At 36.3% G+C, this 14,792-nt stretch overlaps 1 protein-coding gene across 9 annotated transcripts in view; it reads right to left on the reverse strand.

Annotated features, from left to right (window-relative positions):
• The window catches only part of Scmh1 (Scm polycomb group protein homolog 1), a 130,794-nt gene that overhangs the window by 60,750 nt on the left and 55,252 nt on the right, over positions 1–14,792 (reverse strand). For 2 of the 9 annotated variants that reach the window (XM_041651516.1, XM_041651507.1), the window contains exons 5-7: positions 12,738–12,962; positions 8,146–8,285; positions 7,198–7,268 (exon numbers count right to left, since the gene is read on the reverse strand). The exons of 1 other annotated variant lie outside the window; for it this stretch is intronic. In XM_041651516.1, coding sequence (XP_041507450.1) covers positions 7,198–7,268; positions 8,146–8,221 — 147 coding nt within the window. In that variant the 5' untranslated portion in view covers positions 8,222–8,285; positions 12,738–12,962. Of the gene's footprint in view, positions 1–136; positions 249–7,197; positions 7,269–8,145; positions 8,289–12,737; positions 12,963–14,792 lie in introns of those variants that run through there. 6 more of the 9 variants (XM_041651508.1, XM_041651511.1, XM_041651509.1 and 3 more) reach the window with 6 other exon arrangements.

A 14,792-nucleotide genomic window follows, 5' to 3' on the forward strand; every position in this document is an offset into this window, starting at 1 on the left:
GGAGTATATCTCATCTGAAATTATGAAATTCAAAATGAGAAGCTTTGTTACTGACATGCTGGTACAAGAAAATTCTGTATTTGGCATTATATGATGTGTTGAAGTAAAAATATCATTAAAAATATTATATAATTACCTTCAGACCATGGGCATAAGGCATGTAAGAAACAATAATAAATTGCATGCTTAGATGGGTCATATCCACAAGATACTTTACTATATAGGAAAATATTCCAAAATCTGAAATCTAAAACACTTCTGATTTCAACTTAATATCCCTGGATCTGATATGCATTTCTTTTTGTTGCTGAATAGTAGGCCATTTGGTTCAAATCTAGCTTTTGGCTTTTATAAACATGTGGCTATATACATGCACAAACAAATATTTGTATGAAATATACAATAGTACATTGGAAAATACCCTCTATCTATGTTAGAACAGGAACCCTTTTACCTACCTACCCATTTTTTTTTTTGAGGTAGGTGTTTCAACTATACCTCCAGCTGTACCTGGATCTCACCATGTTGTTCAGTTGGGCTTCTAATACCGCGGTCTTGCCACTCAGTCCCCCAAGTGTTGAGACTAGAGATGTGCACCACCACACCTGGCTTTTCCTAAACATTTCTGGTCTGCTGTTGACTAAATCTACAGATATGGAAGTCACAGACCCATAGATGGAGGGTCATTTTCTTTTCTCTTGCATAAATTTCTAACAGTAGAATGGCTGGCTGATGTGGGTATGTTTGTGTGTAACTGATACACCAAAACTTTTTAGCATATTCATAGTTGACTAAATATCATACCTATCCATTTTGTAACATTTCATCATCATCCTTAAAGAAATCCTATCATTGTTAGGAGTTATCTTCCATTTCCCTCTCTGCAGAGACCTTAGACACTATTAGTTAGCCTTGTATGGATGCACTCCATTTTGCTTACTTATCATTGATGGATTATTTGCATTGTTTTTTCTTTGAATATTACACATGACTGATATTAATAAAATTAATTATAATTTTTCCTTAGGAGGTTCATAGCCACACTTCAGTTTGTCTCTCTCATACATTAAGACTAGATTAAACTACATTTAGTAATAAAAATACACACCTGTTTAATAATACTTAATTCTTATTTACTACATCAAAGCCAGGAATCAGTTTGTCTTGAGTCAAGGTCCTTAAAGGACTAGGAGACCTCCTCATGCTGCTAAGAGGAACAGTGTAGTGCCTCTGTCCCTTCACCACTGGCAGAATTACATCATTTTTAAAGAGTGATAATTTGGCTTTTCTTTCTCTTGCCAAATTGTTCTAGTTAAAATTTGCTCTAGTTAAAATTTCTAATATTATACTAAATAAAAACTGTGACAATACAAAATTTGAAGACACATTAAGAGCTATACTAACTACAACAGCAGGATATTTCAATTCTTACCTGGGACAATATGTTTTCAGTTTTCCTCATTCAGTAGGATGCTGCCTAAATGTCTGTCATATACAGGCTTTATTATGTTAAGGCACAATTTTTCTATGCCTAATACATTCAGGAATTTTTACTATGAATAAATGTTATCACTACTGTTTCTGTATCTATTGAGGCAATCATGATTTCTATAATTCATTCAATTTATGCAAGGTATTATGTATACATTATGTAATATATAGCTGATTTATATATTCTGAAACATTCTTGTATCCCTGGAATGAAACCAACCTGAACATAATGTATGATCTTTCTGATAAACTCTTGATTTTAATTTGCAAGCATGTTCTTGAGGATATTCCCTTTTTTGCCCAGTAGGATTATTGCTCTGTAGTTTTCTCTTGTTAAGCTGTCAGACTTTAGTAACAGATATTTCAGACTGAACAGAATAAGTTGGGAAGGGTCTCCTCCCAACTTTCAGTTGTTTTCTACGTTTTAACGATCAGCACATAACGTTTTAATGATCAGCACAGAGGTGCTAGAAAACACTATAACTTTTTCAAAGTATGCTTTTGCTCTTCTTCCCATCTCACCCTTGTTCCTCTGTGTAGTCACATCCACATATACCTATGCACTCCTACATACAATGATTCTTGTCTTCTTCTATGATTTGAGAAGCATTAGTACTGGTTCTTTAGAAGTTTGGATCAACTCAGGAGCTTGGGATGTGGTTCAGCTGGTAGGGTGCCTGCCTGCTGAGTACAAAGTCCTGGGGTTCAATCCCCAATTCTGCATAAACTGGCATGTGAATGCAAGCAGATCAAAAGTTCAAGGTCATCCCCAGCTATATAGGGTGTTTGAGACTAGACTGGAATATATAAGACCATCTCCACCTCCTCCCCATACACACGCACATACATACACACACACACACACACACACAAAAAAAAAAAAAAAAAGAAAGCAAGAGAAAAAAGAAGCAAAGAGATAACAGCAATGTAACAATCTGGACCCAGGATCTTTTTAGTAAGACTCTTTATCACTGATTCAATCTTTCAATATTACTATTTCTTGTAGATCTACATTTTGGGGGCATGTACAGGTATGCCTGTGGTGCAGGTGCACACGCATAAGTACACATTCATACAGAAGCCAGAAGAGGCCAGTAGGTGTCCTGCTGTGTCATTTTCCAACTTATTTTTTTGAGACAAAGTCTCTTACTGAAGCTGAGGCTAGGTTGGCAGCCAGCGAGCCACAGAGATCCACAATGCAGGGGTTACATGTTGGTGGTCATGCACAACTTTTGAGTACTCGGGTCCTCATACATGTGCTCTTATCCACAGGCCTTAATTTTTTTAAACTGATTTATAGAACTTTTCATTTTCAAGATTCTGATTTATTCTTTTTTGAAATCCCCATCTCTCTGCTAAATTCCTCACTCAGCATTGCCTTACTAATTTCACTTAACTGCTTGTCTGATTTTCTTGAGATTTTTAGAAATAATTCTTTTGATTTTTCTAACAGGTATTTCATCTACTTTGATCTCTTTGGAATATCCTACTAGAGTGTTATAATGGACTTTAGGAGATGTTGTATTAACTTGTTTTTCACAGTTCTTGTAGTCCTATATTAAAGCTTACATATCTGGTACAGTGGATACCCTTATCACTTTTATGGAGTGGACTTAAAGTTTTCCGAAGATGTATCTTGTTTGTTCATTGACTTATTGATATTCAATGCCAATGCGATTTCCAGTTGAACACCATAGTGTAATCTCTCTGAAGCACATTTGTTTATGATCAGTGAGTTTGGATATAGTGTGTTAATACCAGTTATATCTGTATTATATCAGAATCAGAGAGAACTACTATCTCTCTGGGTGATACAAACAAGACTGGAGATACTCAAGCAGTTCAAGCAAATGTGACATAGAAAGCAGTATGTGTGGTTATACTCTGTGCCTACTCCTATAATGAAACTTGTGACTCCTACAAGGTGATTTGTTTCCTTGGGCAATGATGATATTCATTTTATTACTTGAACCCTCTGGCATTTGCTGTTCCAGTAATGAGGACCCTGAGGTACTTGTCCTCTGATTTGATATTGGCATGGGTCCAGTACTAGACAGAGTGGGTGTAACAGGAATCTCTGTCTGTGGCACTCATACCCTGACTTAAAAGGAGGGTGTGGTAATACAGAGTGATCAATGCAATGATCAGTGAGATGTAGGGAACGTTGGTTGTTCTTCTGCAGTGAGAATGCCTGCCCTAGAGTGTTACTTCAGACCTGAAGATGTATGGGGACCTCCCCCAGTTTTTCAGATACAGTGCCTAAGAAGGATACAGTGGGGATGGATCATGACTGAAATCTGGCAAATTCCTCCCAGAGAGGTGCTAACAGAAGGGAGGGCAGAATGTGGCTGATATTGGCTATAGTTTCCTTGGACTTTGATAGGCATTGTACCTTGAGGCAGGAGTACAGCTGGGACCATGGGGATGCTCAAATATTTCCAGCACATCTCTGTGGCAGGGGAGTAGTAGAAACCCATTAATTGTTTTTCTAAGTTATAGCAACAAGTTACTGTGGGTAGTGGTGGGAAAGGAGTGTCAGGAACAACATGTACAACTATTTCAATCCTGATACCCATGTGAAACATGTCATATGCCACATTTCCAGTTTCAGAAGGTAGTATTAATCTCATGTTTTTGCAAGTGGTAGCCTCCACTTTCCTCCCTGTTATAACATCTGATGCTCAGCTATGTAGGTGATTTGTCTCAGAATCAGTCTATCTAGCCATGTCTGACAATGCAAAATGCACTGAGCCTGTACAGTAGAATGTCTACCAGTCCCCAGAATTAGGATATACAGAGTTTCTGAATCCTAAAGCAGTTCTAATTCAGACAATAGGTTTCCTTTCAAGATATTATTTTTAATTATGTGTATTTCTGCATGTAGGTATGTGTACATGAGTGCAGGTGCCTGCAGGTCCAGAGGTTTTAGATCCCTTGGAGCTGAAGTTACAGATGGTTATGTTACCTGATTGGAATGCTGGAACTGAACTCAGGTCCTCTGAAAGAACAGCTAGTGCTCTTAACTGTTGAGTCACCTTTTCTTTCTTTCTTTTCTTTTTTTTTAAGTTTTGGATGAGTGAGTTTATTCAAAAGCATCAAGCAAAAGAAGTGAATAAGAGACAAGTAGCAAATAGAAGATGCCAATATATAGCAAAATGTCATCAAACCAGGGGGAAAACATCTGGCAGAGAAGCCTGGAGTTGTCCAATTGAGAGAACAAACAAGGTAATTTCATCAAACCAAATATCTTGCAAAAATTAGACAGCAGCCCTCACAAGTATCTTTTGAGGAACAGAAGTTTATAATTCTGAAATTTTCCTTTTTTGTGTGTTTTTGTTTGTTTTCATGTTTGTGCATGTGTATGACCAGAGGTCAGTGTGAGCTGTCTTCAACTGCTCGTTAGTATTGAATGGGTGTGTGCTTGCCTATATGCATGCATGTGGAAGTCAGAGGATGATATCAGGTGTCTTCGTCTGACACTCTCCACCTTAAGTTTTGAGACAGTCTTTCACTGAACCTGGAGCCTAGCACAGCATGGGCTGTTGTGCTTGGGTGCTAGGGATCCAAAGTTTGATCCTTGTACTTGAGCAACAAATATTTTATTGACTAAGCCATCTCCTCAGCCCCTCCTTTTATGATTTTTAATTTTATAGAGCATTTTTGGCCTGATAATTTCCTATATGTAAGTTTTGGACATTTATAAGTTCACCTTGCCCCTTCAACTGCTATTTTAAGTCAGAGTTTCACTTCTGTTATATATTGTTGTATTATTTTAAATAATTGACTAGAATGCTAATTTAATACTGAGGCACATTTTCTAGGATTATATTATTCTAGTCTAACAGTTCTTTTTCCTTCAGTATTACGATGTTTTTCTGCCAAGGATAAGACATTGTTTATTTCTGCTAGCAGCTAATAAGAGTCCTTTTTGCTCCATATCTTTTCTCCACTAAATGTGTCTGTCATCTTTTAAATCATAGCCACTAAAAAAATGTATGGTAATATCTTAGTCATCATTACCTCACTTATTCCTTTCTTTCTTCTCATCAGGAACACCAATTACACATTGATCTGGTAAGCAGAAGCTACAGTTTGATGTTCTCTTTTCACTTGTATCTGAACTGATTCACTCTGGATAGTTTCTGTTTCTGTGTCCCAGAGTTTGGTAGTATTTTCTTGTAACATTAATATTAACCAGTGTATTTTTAATTTTGCATATTATGAGTTGAGAGTCTTGACATCTTTCATTTCTCTGCTTACATTTTGAACATATCAAATAATTAATAGTTTAAGGTGTATATCTTCTGTTCTGTCTGCTGCATAGGTCCCAAGTCAGTTTGAACCAATTGATTATTCTCCTTACTACTGACTGCACTCTTTGCATGCCTACAATCTTTGACTAGATGTTAGGTATTGCCTATTTTATCACTGGGTACAAGATATTTTTTGCATTTCTATAGATTTTCTTGTGATTTGTTTCTAGATGAAGTTTCCTGGGGGACAGTTTGATTGATCCCTTCAATTATTACCTTTATGAGTTTTTTAAATGCATGTCTGGACTATTTCCCATTATCCAAAAGGCTTTCCAATGTATTCGCCCAATACTCAATTTATGAAGAGATTTTCCAGGAACTGTGCTCAGTCTTGTGTTAGTATCAAACTCTCTTCTAATATTTTCAGAAGGATTTTGGCCATAAGTAGTTTCCTGTCACTCAATAGCAATACTTTCCCAAATAAAGATGATCCTCTATAGACCTTTTGGGTTTTGTTATGTTAAATGTCCATCTTCTCTGACACAGTGACCTGTAAGTTTTAGCTACTTTAATGCTTCTGAACTCTCAGTTCCATGTCCTTGAATTAGGGAATTTGATGGCTCAACCTAAAGTTAACTTTCCTTGGAACATGATCTGGATCCGAGAGGTAAGCTGCAAATCACACAGGCTTAACTCATTTGTTTCTTATTTCTCAGATCACTGTTTAGTTCCCTTGATCTTGGTGATTTGAGAGCTATTGCTTAGTATATTTGACTTAAGAATGTTTTAGGTAAACATATGAACTTAAGACAATATATTTCAAGTAAAGAGAATATGTACTTTTACTTAGAAAGTAGATATAACTTAAAGTGAAATGTTGATTAGGAAATAACTGAGGACCGAAGGAAGAGTGATATAAAGAACCTGTAGCATCCTGCTCTATTTAGCAACAGTGAACTGCTTAGGTTACCAACCTTACTACACATTGACATGGAATCATCACCACACATTGTCTAGAACACTTAATTCTATGCAAGAAGCTATGAATGACTCAAAAAATGTCCCCCAGTAAGACTGGGTTCAGTGTTATTAAAGAAAGGTAAAATTGTGACAGAGGTGTTGAACACAGGAAAAGGCTCCACATTCAAAAACCATCTAAAAACCACAATTCTCTTTCCTATCTCTCTGAATTAAGAGCTCCATAAAAAAAAAAAATACCCCTCCCCCCTCCAGTAACAGAATAACTTTGGAGGAAAGAAGGTGTTCTATGGAATGAAGTTTGGGGGAGGCCTGGTGCTAAAACTCAATGACCAACTTTTACTTGAGCTCCTCTCATACAACTTTATCTTAGGGTCCTCAGGTAAGAAGTCAAAGGCTCCTACCTCATGTTCTGATTACTCAAGCACCAGAAAACACTGTCTCCCACCTACTAACCATGTTGAAAATCAATTACCTGCTTGAAGCAATGGACAGGCGCTGGGACTGAACATGTTTCTTTTAGGTATTTGTCCCAGGTAAAATGACCTGTAAAGGAAATAGAAATCTCTATCACAGTCAACTTCCTAAAAAAAAAATGCTTTTAGGATGTACTCTACACTAAATATCAAGCAATTAGTCGAATGGTTTTAACTTTTTTTTTCCATTTGTTCTTGATCAAAGGTAATCTTAGAGGGAAGAATCTGAGTGCCCTGGATGAACCTTTTTAAACTAATGTTTTAAAATCATAGTCTTAAGATGACCAATGCTGTTTTATAAGTTAGTCCCTAGACTGACTAAAAATTCTAGAACAGAGTATATTAGCATTTAAAAGAAATACCAAGAAGCCATGGGAAGCGGAGAAGGCTGAAGGTAGTGGAGAAATTGTTCTTCTTGAACAATCTGACTACTCGAGAGGCCCTGCACTGCGGTCAGGGAACATGATTTAGTACCCAATATGGTTTGATCCCACACCTCAACTTAGGAAGTATAAAGCAAAGACTGTCTAGAGAAATGGGCAAGCGGATTTCAGGGGAGGGAAAGCAGCATGAGTGAGATAAATATTCTTCAGTCCTCACCTTTTAAATCGCCACTCCAGGTACAAAATGTTGTACTGAGGTACAGAATGATGGGTATGTGATAGTCTAGCTCAAAGTAGGGTTTGAAAAGCAATTCTGATGACAAGGAATAACAAACCGGGTTGTCTACAAAATCTTTTAGTCTCTTGATGTTGCCTCAAGTATGTCAAAGTCTAAAGAACAATGAACTAGAAGGGCAGTCTTTAAGGTGGCACTGACACTGTTCTGGGGATAGGACAACATGGAAAGGCATATGCTGTATGATACGAGTATCATTAGCCTACAAAAGATTACCAAGTTCTTTATTTCAAAATTAAAGCAATTTACAGTTTTCACCTAATACCCACCTAGAGGTGACCCCATGATGGAGCAGGGAAGGTCCCAGAGACTCTCACAAGCTAAAACACTGTAGCAAACCAGCATTTCTTGAAGTTTCCTCTGTAGTGGACCAGCACAGGGCCCATTTGGGCAATGCAAAAAGCACTAGCTGCTGGGAATAAAATGAATTACTGAATAATGATATCTAAGTCACAACAAATATGATGCCAAGACTTTACACTATTCTGACTTTATAGCTTCTGCTTTAAAATCGGTTCCTTTCCCACCATTCTTAACTAAGCAAATAGGTACAGCCAGAAATCTCAATCAGTTCTGAAGTATTTCAAAAGCCAGTCCATAATTAAATAACATGACCAGACAGTCCATACAGTAAACGAGAGAGTTATGTCCTGGAGTGAAGATTTAAAGAGGTTATCAAAATTTAATAACGAATTTGCTTGCTATTAGTTGAGAAAGTCTTAAGTCAAGGACTGAATAAATGTTATCATTATTTGCTATTAGAAAAAGAAAACACTGAAATTATTACATTTTTACAAATGAAAGATTAAGTAAAATTTTAAGTCTTGGCTTTCACTGGCCTGAGACCCTAGAGCAGCAAATTCAGTTTAACTTTTCTGTGCTGACAGAAATGAATGGTGTATCCATGTTATCCAATAGGATAGCGGTAGCATATAACTTTTACATATAACTTTTGAAACTTTTAAATGTGACTAGTGTAAGTAAATAAATTTTAAATTTTATTTAACTTTAAATAATTTTACAATGTACATATTACTCACAGCTAATATTCTAGAAAACAAGGTCTAAAAGTTTAGCCAATTCTGAGTAATTTCTTTTATTAACTTGAGTTCTGATCAAAAGTACCCAAGAGACTTTGATTTTAAGAATTATGGCAGCATCAATTACAGTTGTCTATTAGGCATATCAACCATGTTAATCAACTCCTGTGCTATAAGTGTGTTACAAGGTAAAAAGGCCAGAAACCTCAGGCATATACGATGTAGGAAACCTCCTATTACTGATTAAAAAAGAATATGTGAAAAGCAGTCCAAAACATCATAATGACTGATTTGAACCATATCTTTTTTCTTCATCAGGTAAATTTAAAAATAAGATAGTTTTTTCTTAAACCAATCAGATTACTTAAACACATTCTTTCATGTTTATCATAAAGTCAGATATCATATGACTTCTGAATCTGCAAGCATTAAAATAATCACAAATTAAACAGTAGAAAGCAAGGTATGGATCAAGAGTTAGTTTGATAATAAAACTATTATGCTTTATAAGACACATAGTCCATATCATAGCTGTTAAACTCAGTCTTTCTGGTAGTGGACTACAGGGTACAGACAGTGAAAAGTGAAAAGAGAAGAGAAAGCTTGTGTTCTAGGAAACTGACAAAAGCAGATAGCAGACTCAGTGTGGCCCTCCAACAGTAGTTTCACAACACAAGGTCTAAATTGCTGATTCCAAAACCATATTCCTAAGTATTCTCAGTTCTTCAAAGTTCATGGAATCAGCTTTAAAAGTTTTCACTCAGTAGCTTCAAATTAAATCTGTGTCTGTAGACTACTGGTATTTTTTAAAGATATACTAAAAATCAAAACATGTTGCTTAAGTCTATTTTTATAGCAAGTATCTTAGGCAAATTTAACCTTCCAAGCCTCGGTTTACTCATCTGAAAGATGGAGATAATTATTTATATAATGAATACAATTTTATCTAAATTCTTCATCTGATAAATGCATAATATCCTTCAAAGTGTAAAGAATTGTATTAATGGTGGACCAAGATAGGCAGAGTTCCTACACCATGACACTTTTCAGTCACTAGACAAGCAGAAATATTAAACTTGCACAATAATATTGTAATTAAAGTAAGTTTAAGTCAGCAAACTGAATATTTTAGGTTCTGACATAATCTGTATTGCTGAAATATCCTCTAGAAAGAGTATGACTGATGTAGGTGGGTCTTCTGTCTATGTGTTACTTTCATTTGTTAATAAAGAAACTGCCTTGGCCTTTTGATAGGGCAGAATTTAGATAGGTGGACTAGACTGAAAAGAATGCTGGGAGAAAGAAGTCGAGTTAGGCAGTTGCCATGAAGCTCCGGCCCAAGATGGACGTAGGTTAGAATCTTCCCGGTAAGCCACCACTTCGTGGTGCTACACACATTATTAGATATGGGTTAAAGCAAGATATGAGAGTTAGCCAAGAAGAGGCTAGATATAATGGGCCAGGCAGTGTTTAAATGAATACAGTTTGTGTGTTGTTATTTTGGGTGTAAAGCTAGCAGTGCGGAAGCCGGGTGGGACAAAAAGCAGGCCTGCTCACCTCATCACTACATATGACAATCTTTATTACTATCAAAAGTACATGAATTAAGAGGAGGTGTGACCAAAACACACTGCATACATGTGTGAAATTTTTAAAGAATAGGTGAATGAAATGAAAAATAAAGTATATAAGTATGTATTTCATGCTTTCGTTAAAAGTTATATTTTAACAATTTCTAGATTTTTGGTATTTTTTTGAAATAGGGTCTCATTTATAAAGCCCAGTCTGGCCTGGAACTTGGCTGACATCAAACTAGCAATTGTGCTACCTTAGTTTATCAAGTGCTTGGAAATTTGATAAGTCTAATAGTAAACAAACAAACAAAACAAAAAACCTTGCTAATATATGTTATGGACAATTCTTTGATCACTATTAAGGTGAAGACTTTCAGAGGCTTATTAACTAGATCTTATTTTTGCTATCTTTCAGTTAACATAAACTTCCAATTCTTATAGATCCTAAGGTCTTTGAAAATTCATATAAGCCCTTCATGTATATGATTAAGATGCTTGTCTCATTTGGTAGGGTTAGGTCTCATGTTTCTCTTTCACCCTGTTTATGGTTTCTTGATTTTCATACACACTTTCCTCACTTAGATATTATAAAAATATTAACCATATTTTCTTCAAGAATGTCTCTATTTCATTTTTTATATGTAAACATCTGATCTAGCTGCAATTTAATTTATAAAATGAAAGAAGCAAACATCTAGCTTTCTCTTTACACTTTTTTTTTTCAATAAATGTGCTCCAATACCGCCTATTGAATAAAGCATCTTCTCTCTATGGATTTGCAATCACCTTGATCTTGCATTGATTTTTTTAAATAAATTCTTATATCTATTTCTGGATTACATTTTTTCTTCTCATTAGTCTGTCTATCTCAGCATCAGGAACACTGTTTCATGTAGTCTCATAAACAATTTAAGTAATTTGTTTGAGTGAGTTCTTTTCATAACTCATATCCTCCACATTATGTGTTCTTGGTATTTTTCAAATGATTAGTAAATGGCAGCATATATAGTGCTTAAAATACCCAGTTATTTTAAAATATTTAATGTTAAATAGCCCTCTAAAACATCATCTAGAACCCTTTAAAATCACTAGCTTTATATTTTAATGGATCACTTAAAAATAAAACATCAAGTCAAAAGATAATTTCTGAAAACAAATAAGAGGAACTGAATTATATTATTAGTGTCCTTTCTATACCACAAAGAATTCTCTTAGCAAAACACAAAGAGCTCATCAAATACCCTGGCTAAAAAGGGAAGTTTCAAGAGGAAGCTCAGCTCCCAGAATCAATGCAATAAAAATTCATTAATATACATTCAAACCATCTGTTCTGAGGTTTTAAAAAATTAATGCGCACAGAATTATGAGTGTTTTAGTATGTACAGTCATCAAATCCCTGAAGACTAGAGCAGAAGATTGGGTAAAATAAAAACCAAACATCCAAAACAACAACAAAAACCTCAAACAAAATAAAAAAAACACAAACAAACAAACAAACAAACAGTTTCAGCTATGATACTAATATTTTTATAGAGTTTCTTCACTGAGAAAAAAATGAGAGAGAAGTCACCTAGGTACTTTAGTAATAAAGTATCTAGAGCAACATTACTGTTCTTTTCAGGCAGTGAGGAACAGAGGCTTTTTAGGGCTTTCTGGACAGTTAAGGCAGGCAACCTGCAGTGAAAAAGGCCTGGGCTGGGAGGCTTTACAGGTCCGGAATCATGACACTCACATTAAATGGGATTTCCTCCAACAAACTTTTAGATATTTTGTTTGGCCTGTACCTTTGCCCAAACCTCCCATAAACATCGACAGACACTCAACAAAAACACTATTTTCTCTGCAAAGCTTTCTGGTTTTTCCTCTCCCCTTTAAGACCCTTTCACACTCGGCCCATCATATCACTGTGATAAGCTATTTAAACTCTGCATAGCTAGAGACTGTTAATTTCTTTCAACCTTTGCTGTTTAATTATAGTGCCTTGAAGCTTAGTATTGGCTCAGTCAAAGGTTTTGGGTGAATGAAAGCAAGAAGAAGCACACAAGCCCTACTTCTACCTGGACTATTAACATCACATGTGGGCATTAAGTTTGGCCTGACTCTGAGAGAGATACAGCACACAAGAATAGAAATGGTGACTTTGTGGTAAGGAGATCCAAAACCATGTCACCTGTGAACCAACTGAAGGAACAATCCATTAGCATTAATCATGAGTAAGAAAGCAAAACCTCAGAGCCATTTCCTCACCCATTCTTCCAAGAATTATTTACAGTATTGTGCTGGGTACTGGAGACACAACCATTATCAAAATATTGCCCTTGTTCTCGTGAGCTTCAGTCTAGGGAGGGACAGAAACTAAATGATCCATGGCAGAATGGTGTGGTGAGGGCTGCACTTGGAGAGGTGGAGGGTGCTGTAGGAGCACGCAGAAGGTTTGTGGAAGGCTTCCCAGAGGCAATAACATTCGGGTTCCTAAGTATAAAAGGATAAGATAAGCAGGAGTCAAAGCGAAAGCAAACTGTTTCAGAGAAAAGTTTTAAAAGAGGTTGTAGACAGAAAAAGTATCTGGGTATCAAAGCAACCTTTATACCACACTGTTAGTATAGTCAACCCAAAAGGACCTAGAAGCACCTTAGAAACAAATCTCTGGGCCTCTGGGCATGTCTGCAAAGGTTTATCTGGATTAGGATAATTGAGGTGGAAAGACCCACACTAAATGTGAATGGCACCATTCAATGGGTTCCAGACTAGTAAGAAGGAGAAAGTTAGCCAAGTACAGGCACTCATCTCCCTCTGCTTCCTGGTTGTGGGCATGGCTAGTTGTCTCAGCTCCTGACACCACTGCTGCCCCACTCTCTACATGACCTGCTCATGAGCATTGTCTTAGACTGAAGAAACCCTTCTCTCTTCTTTAAGCTGCTGTTGTCAAGTATTCTGCTATACCATCAAGACAAGAACCATGTTTACAACTCACCATGTTTATGAGAAATAGAATACTAATAAATTTAGGGTGCAGTCATTCTGACCACAGTGTTAAAAATGGACTGGAGAGGAATAAGGCTGGAGGCTGGAAGAATAGTTAGGGAGCCAAATCTAAAACCTAGGTGGGAGATGACAGTGGCTGCACTATAAAAGTGGCAAAGCAGCAGTGAGAAGGTCGTCCCTGAAAGCGCCATCTAATAGTCAGAGAGCTAAACCTCTTCTGTTGGCCCTAAAAGTTAGGATGTGGCTAGCAGAATACAAAGAAACATATTTGGCTCAATATATACATGTCTACTAATATGATACAATTTGCCTAAAAAGGCTTTTAAATTTCTAAAAATCTAAGGTACTCAAGAATTCAATAGGCAATTTGAAATACCAAATTTTGAAATGCTACATATAAACAAAAGATTATTACTATTATTATCAGACCCAGGGCCTTGAACATGCTAGGTAAACACTGTATCACTGACTTAGAGCCCCAGACCACCAAAGCAGATTAATTTAGTTCAGAATGAAGGCTCCAGGAGTCTTCTACTCTCAATTCTCATTAGGAAAAATAGAACATGCAGCCTTAATGTATATCAGAGAATATATATATGTGTGTGTGTGTGTGTGTGTGTGTGTGTGTGTGCCACCAATTACTCTCATGAGGAAAATTGTACTTTCAAATTCTGAACTCCCTTGATAACTGATATATTTCATGTAATATGAGTAACTAAACTTCCTATCCACAAACATATTGTTTATAACATGCCCAAGGCTGTCACATGAGCTACAGTTGTTATCATTATTCATATTAGCAACAAGACCAACATCAGCACCAGCTATAACTATGCCCCCTTTGCCTGTTTGTGTCAGATTAGCTCAGCATCTCAGTTTCATGTTCATTTTAAAGATAAGGAATTATGCCAGAAAGATTAATTTGGTTGAAGTTATAAAACTGATGAGTGGGGAATAGGACTGAACCAAGCCTGTCTGAATCTCTGCCCATGGTTTTCCGCTTACACATTAGTACTATTGCTTAAGGAATATCTATCGTTTGTTACCAAGTCCCAGATACTTTGCCCTTCATCATTTCACTTCATTCATTTGTTCAGCTCACATTCATAATGCTTCACCTCAAAGGAGGTCAGACTGGACTGAAAGTGCGAGCTCAGCTGCTAAGAAGAATGAAAAACATTACAATTCTCCAGTTTTAAGGCAAATGCAAGCTTTATGGTGTTTTCACATTCATTAGTTTTTATGTGAGCTTCCCAACCCTGTGAAGTAAACAGGATGAGATTATTATTCTCATTTAAGTCATGATAAAATTAATGA

This window comes from Microtus oregoni, unplaced genomic scaffold (assembly GCF_018167655.1).
Source record: "Microtus oregoni isolate MIOR12 unplaced genomic scaffold, Mior012 000005F_ref0000423, whole genome shotgun sequence".
NCBI lineage: Eukaryota > Metazoa > Chordata > Mammalia > Rodentia > Cricetidae > Microtus > Microtus oregoni.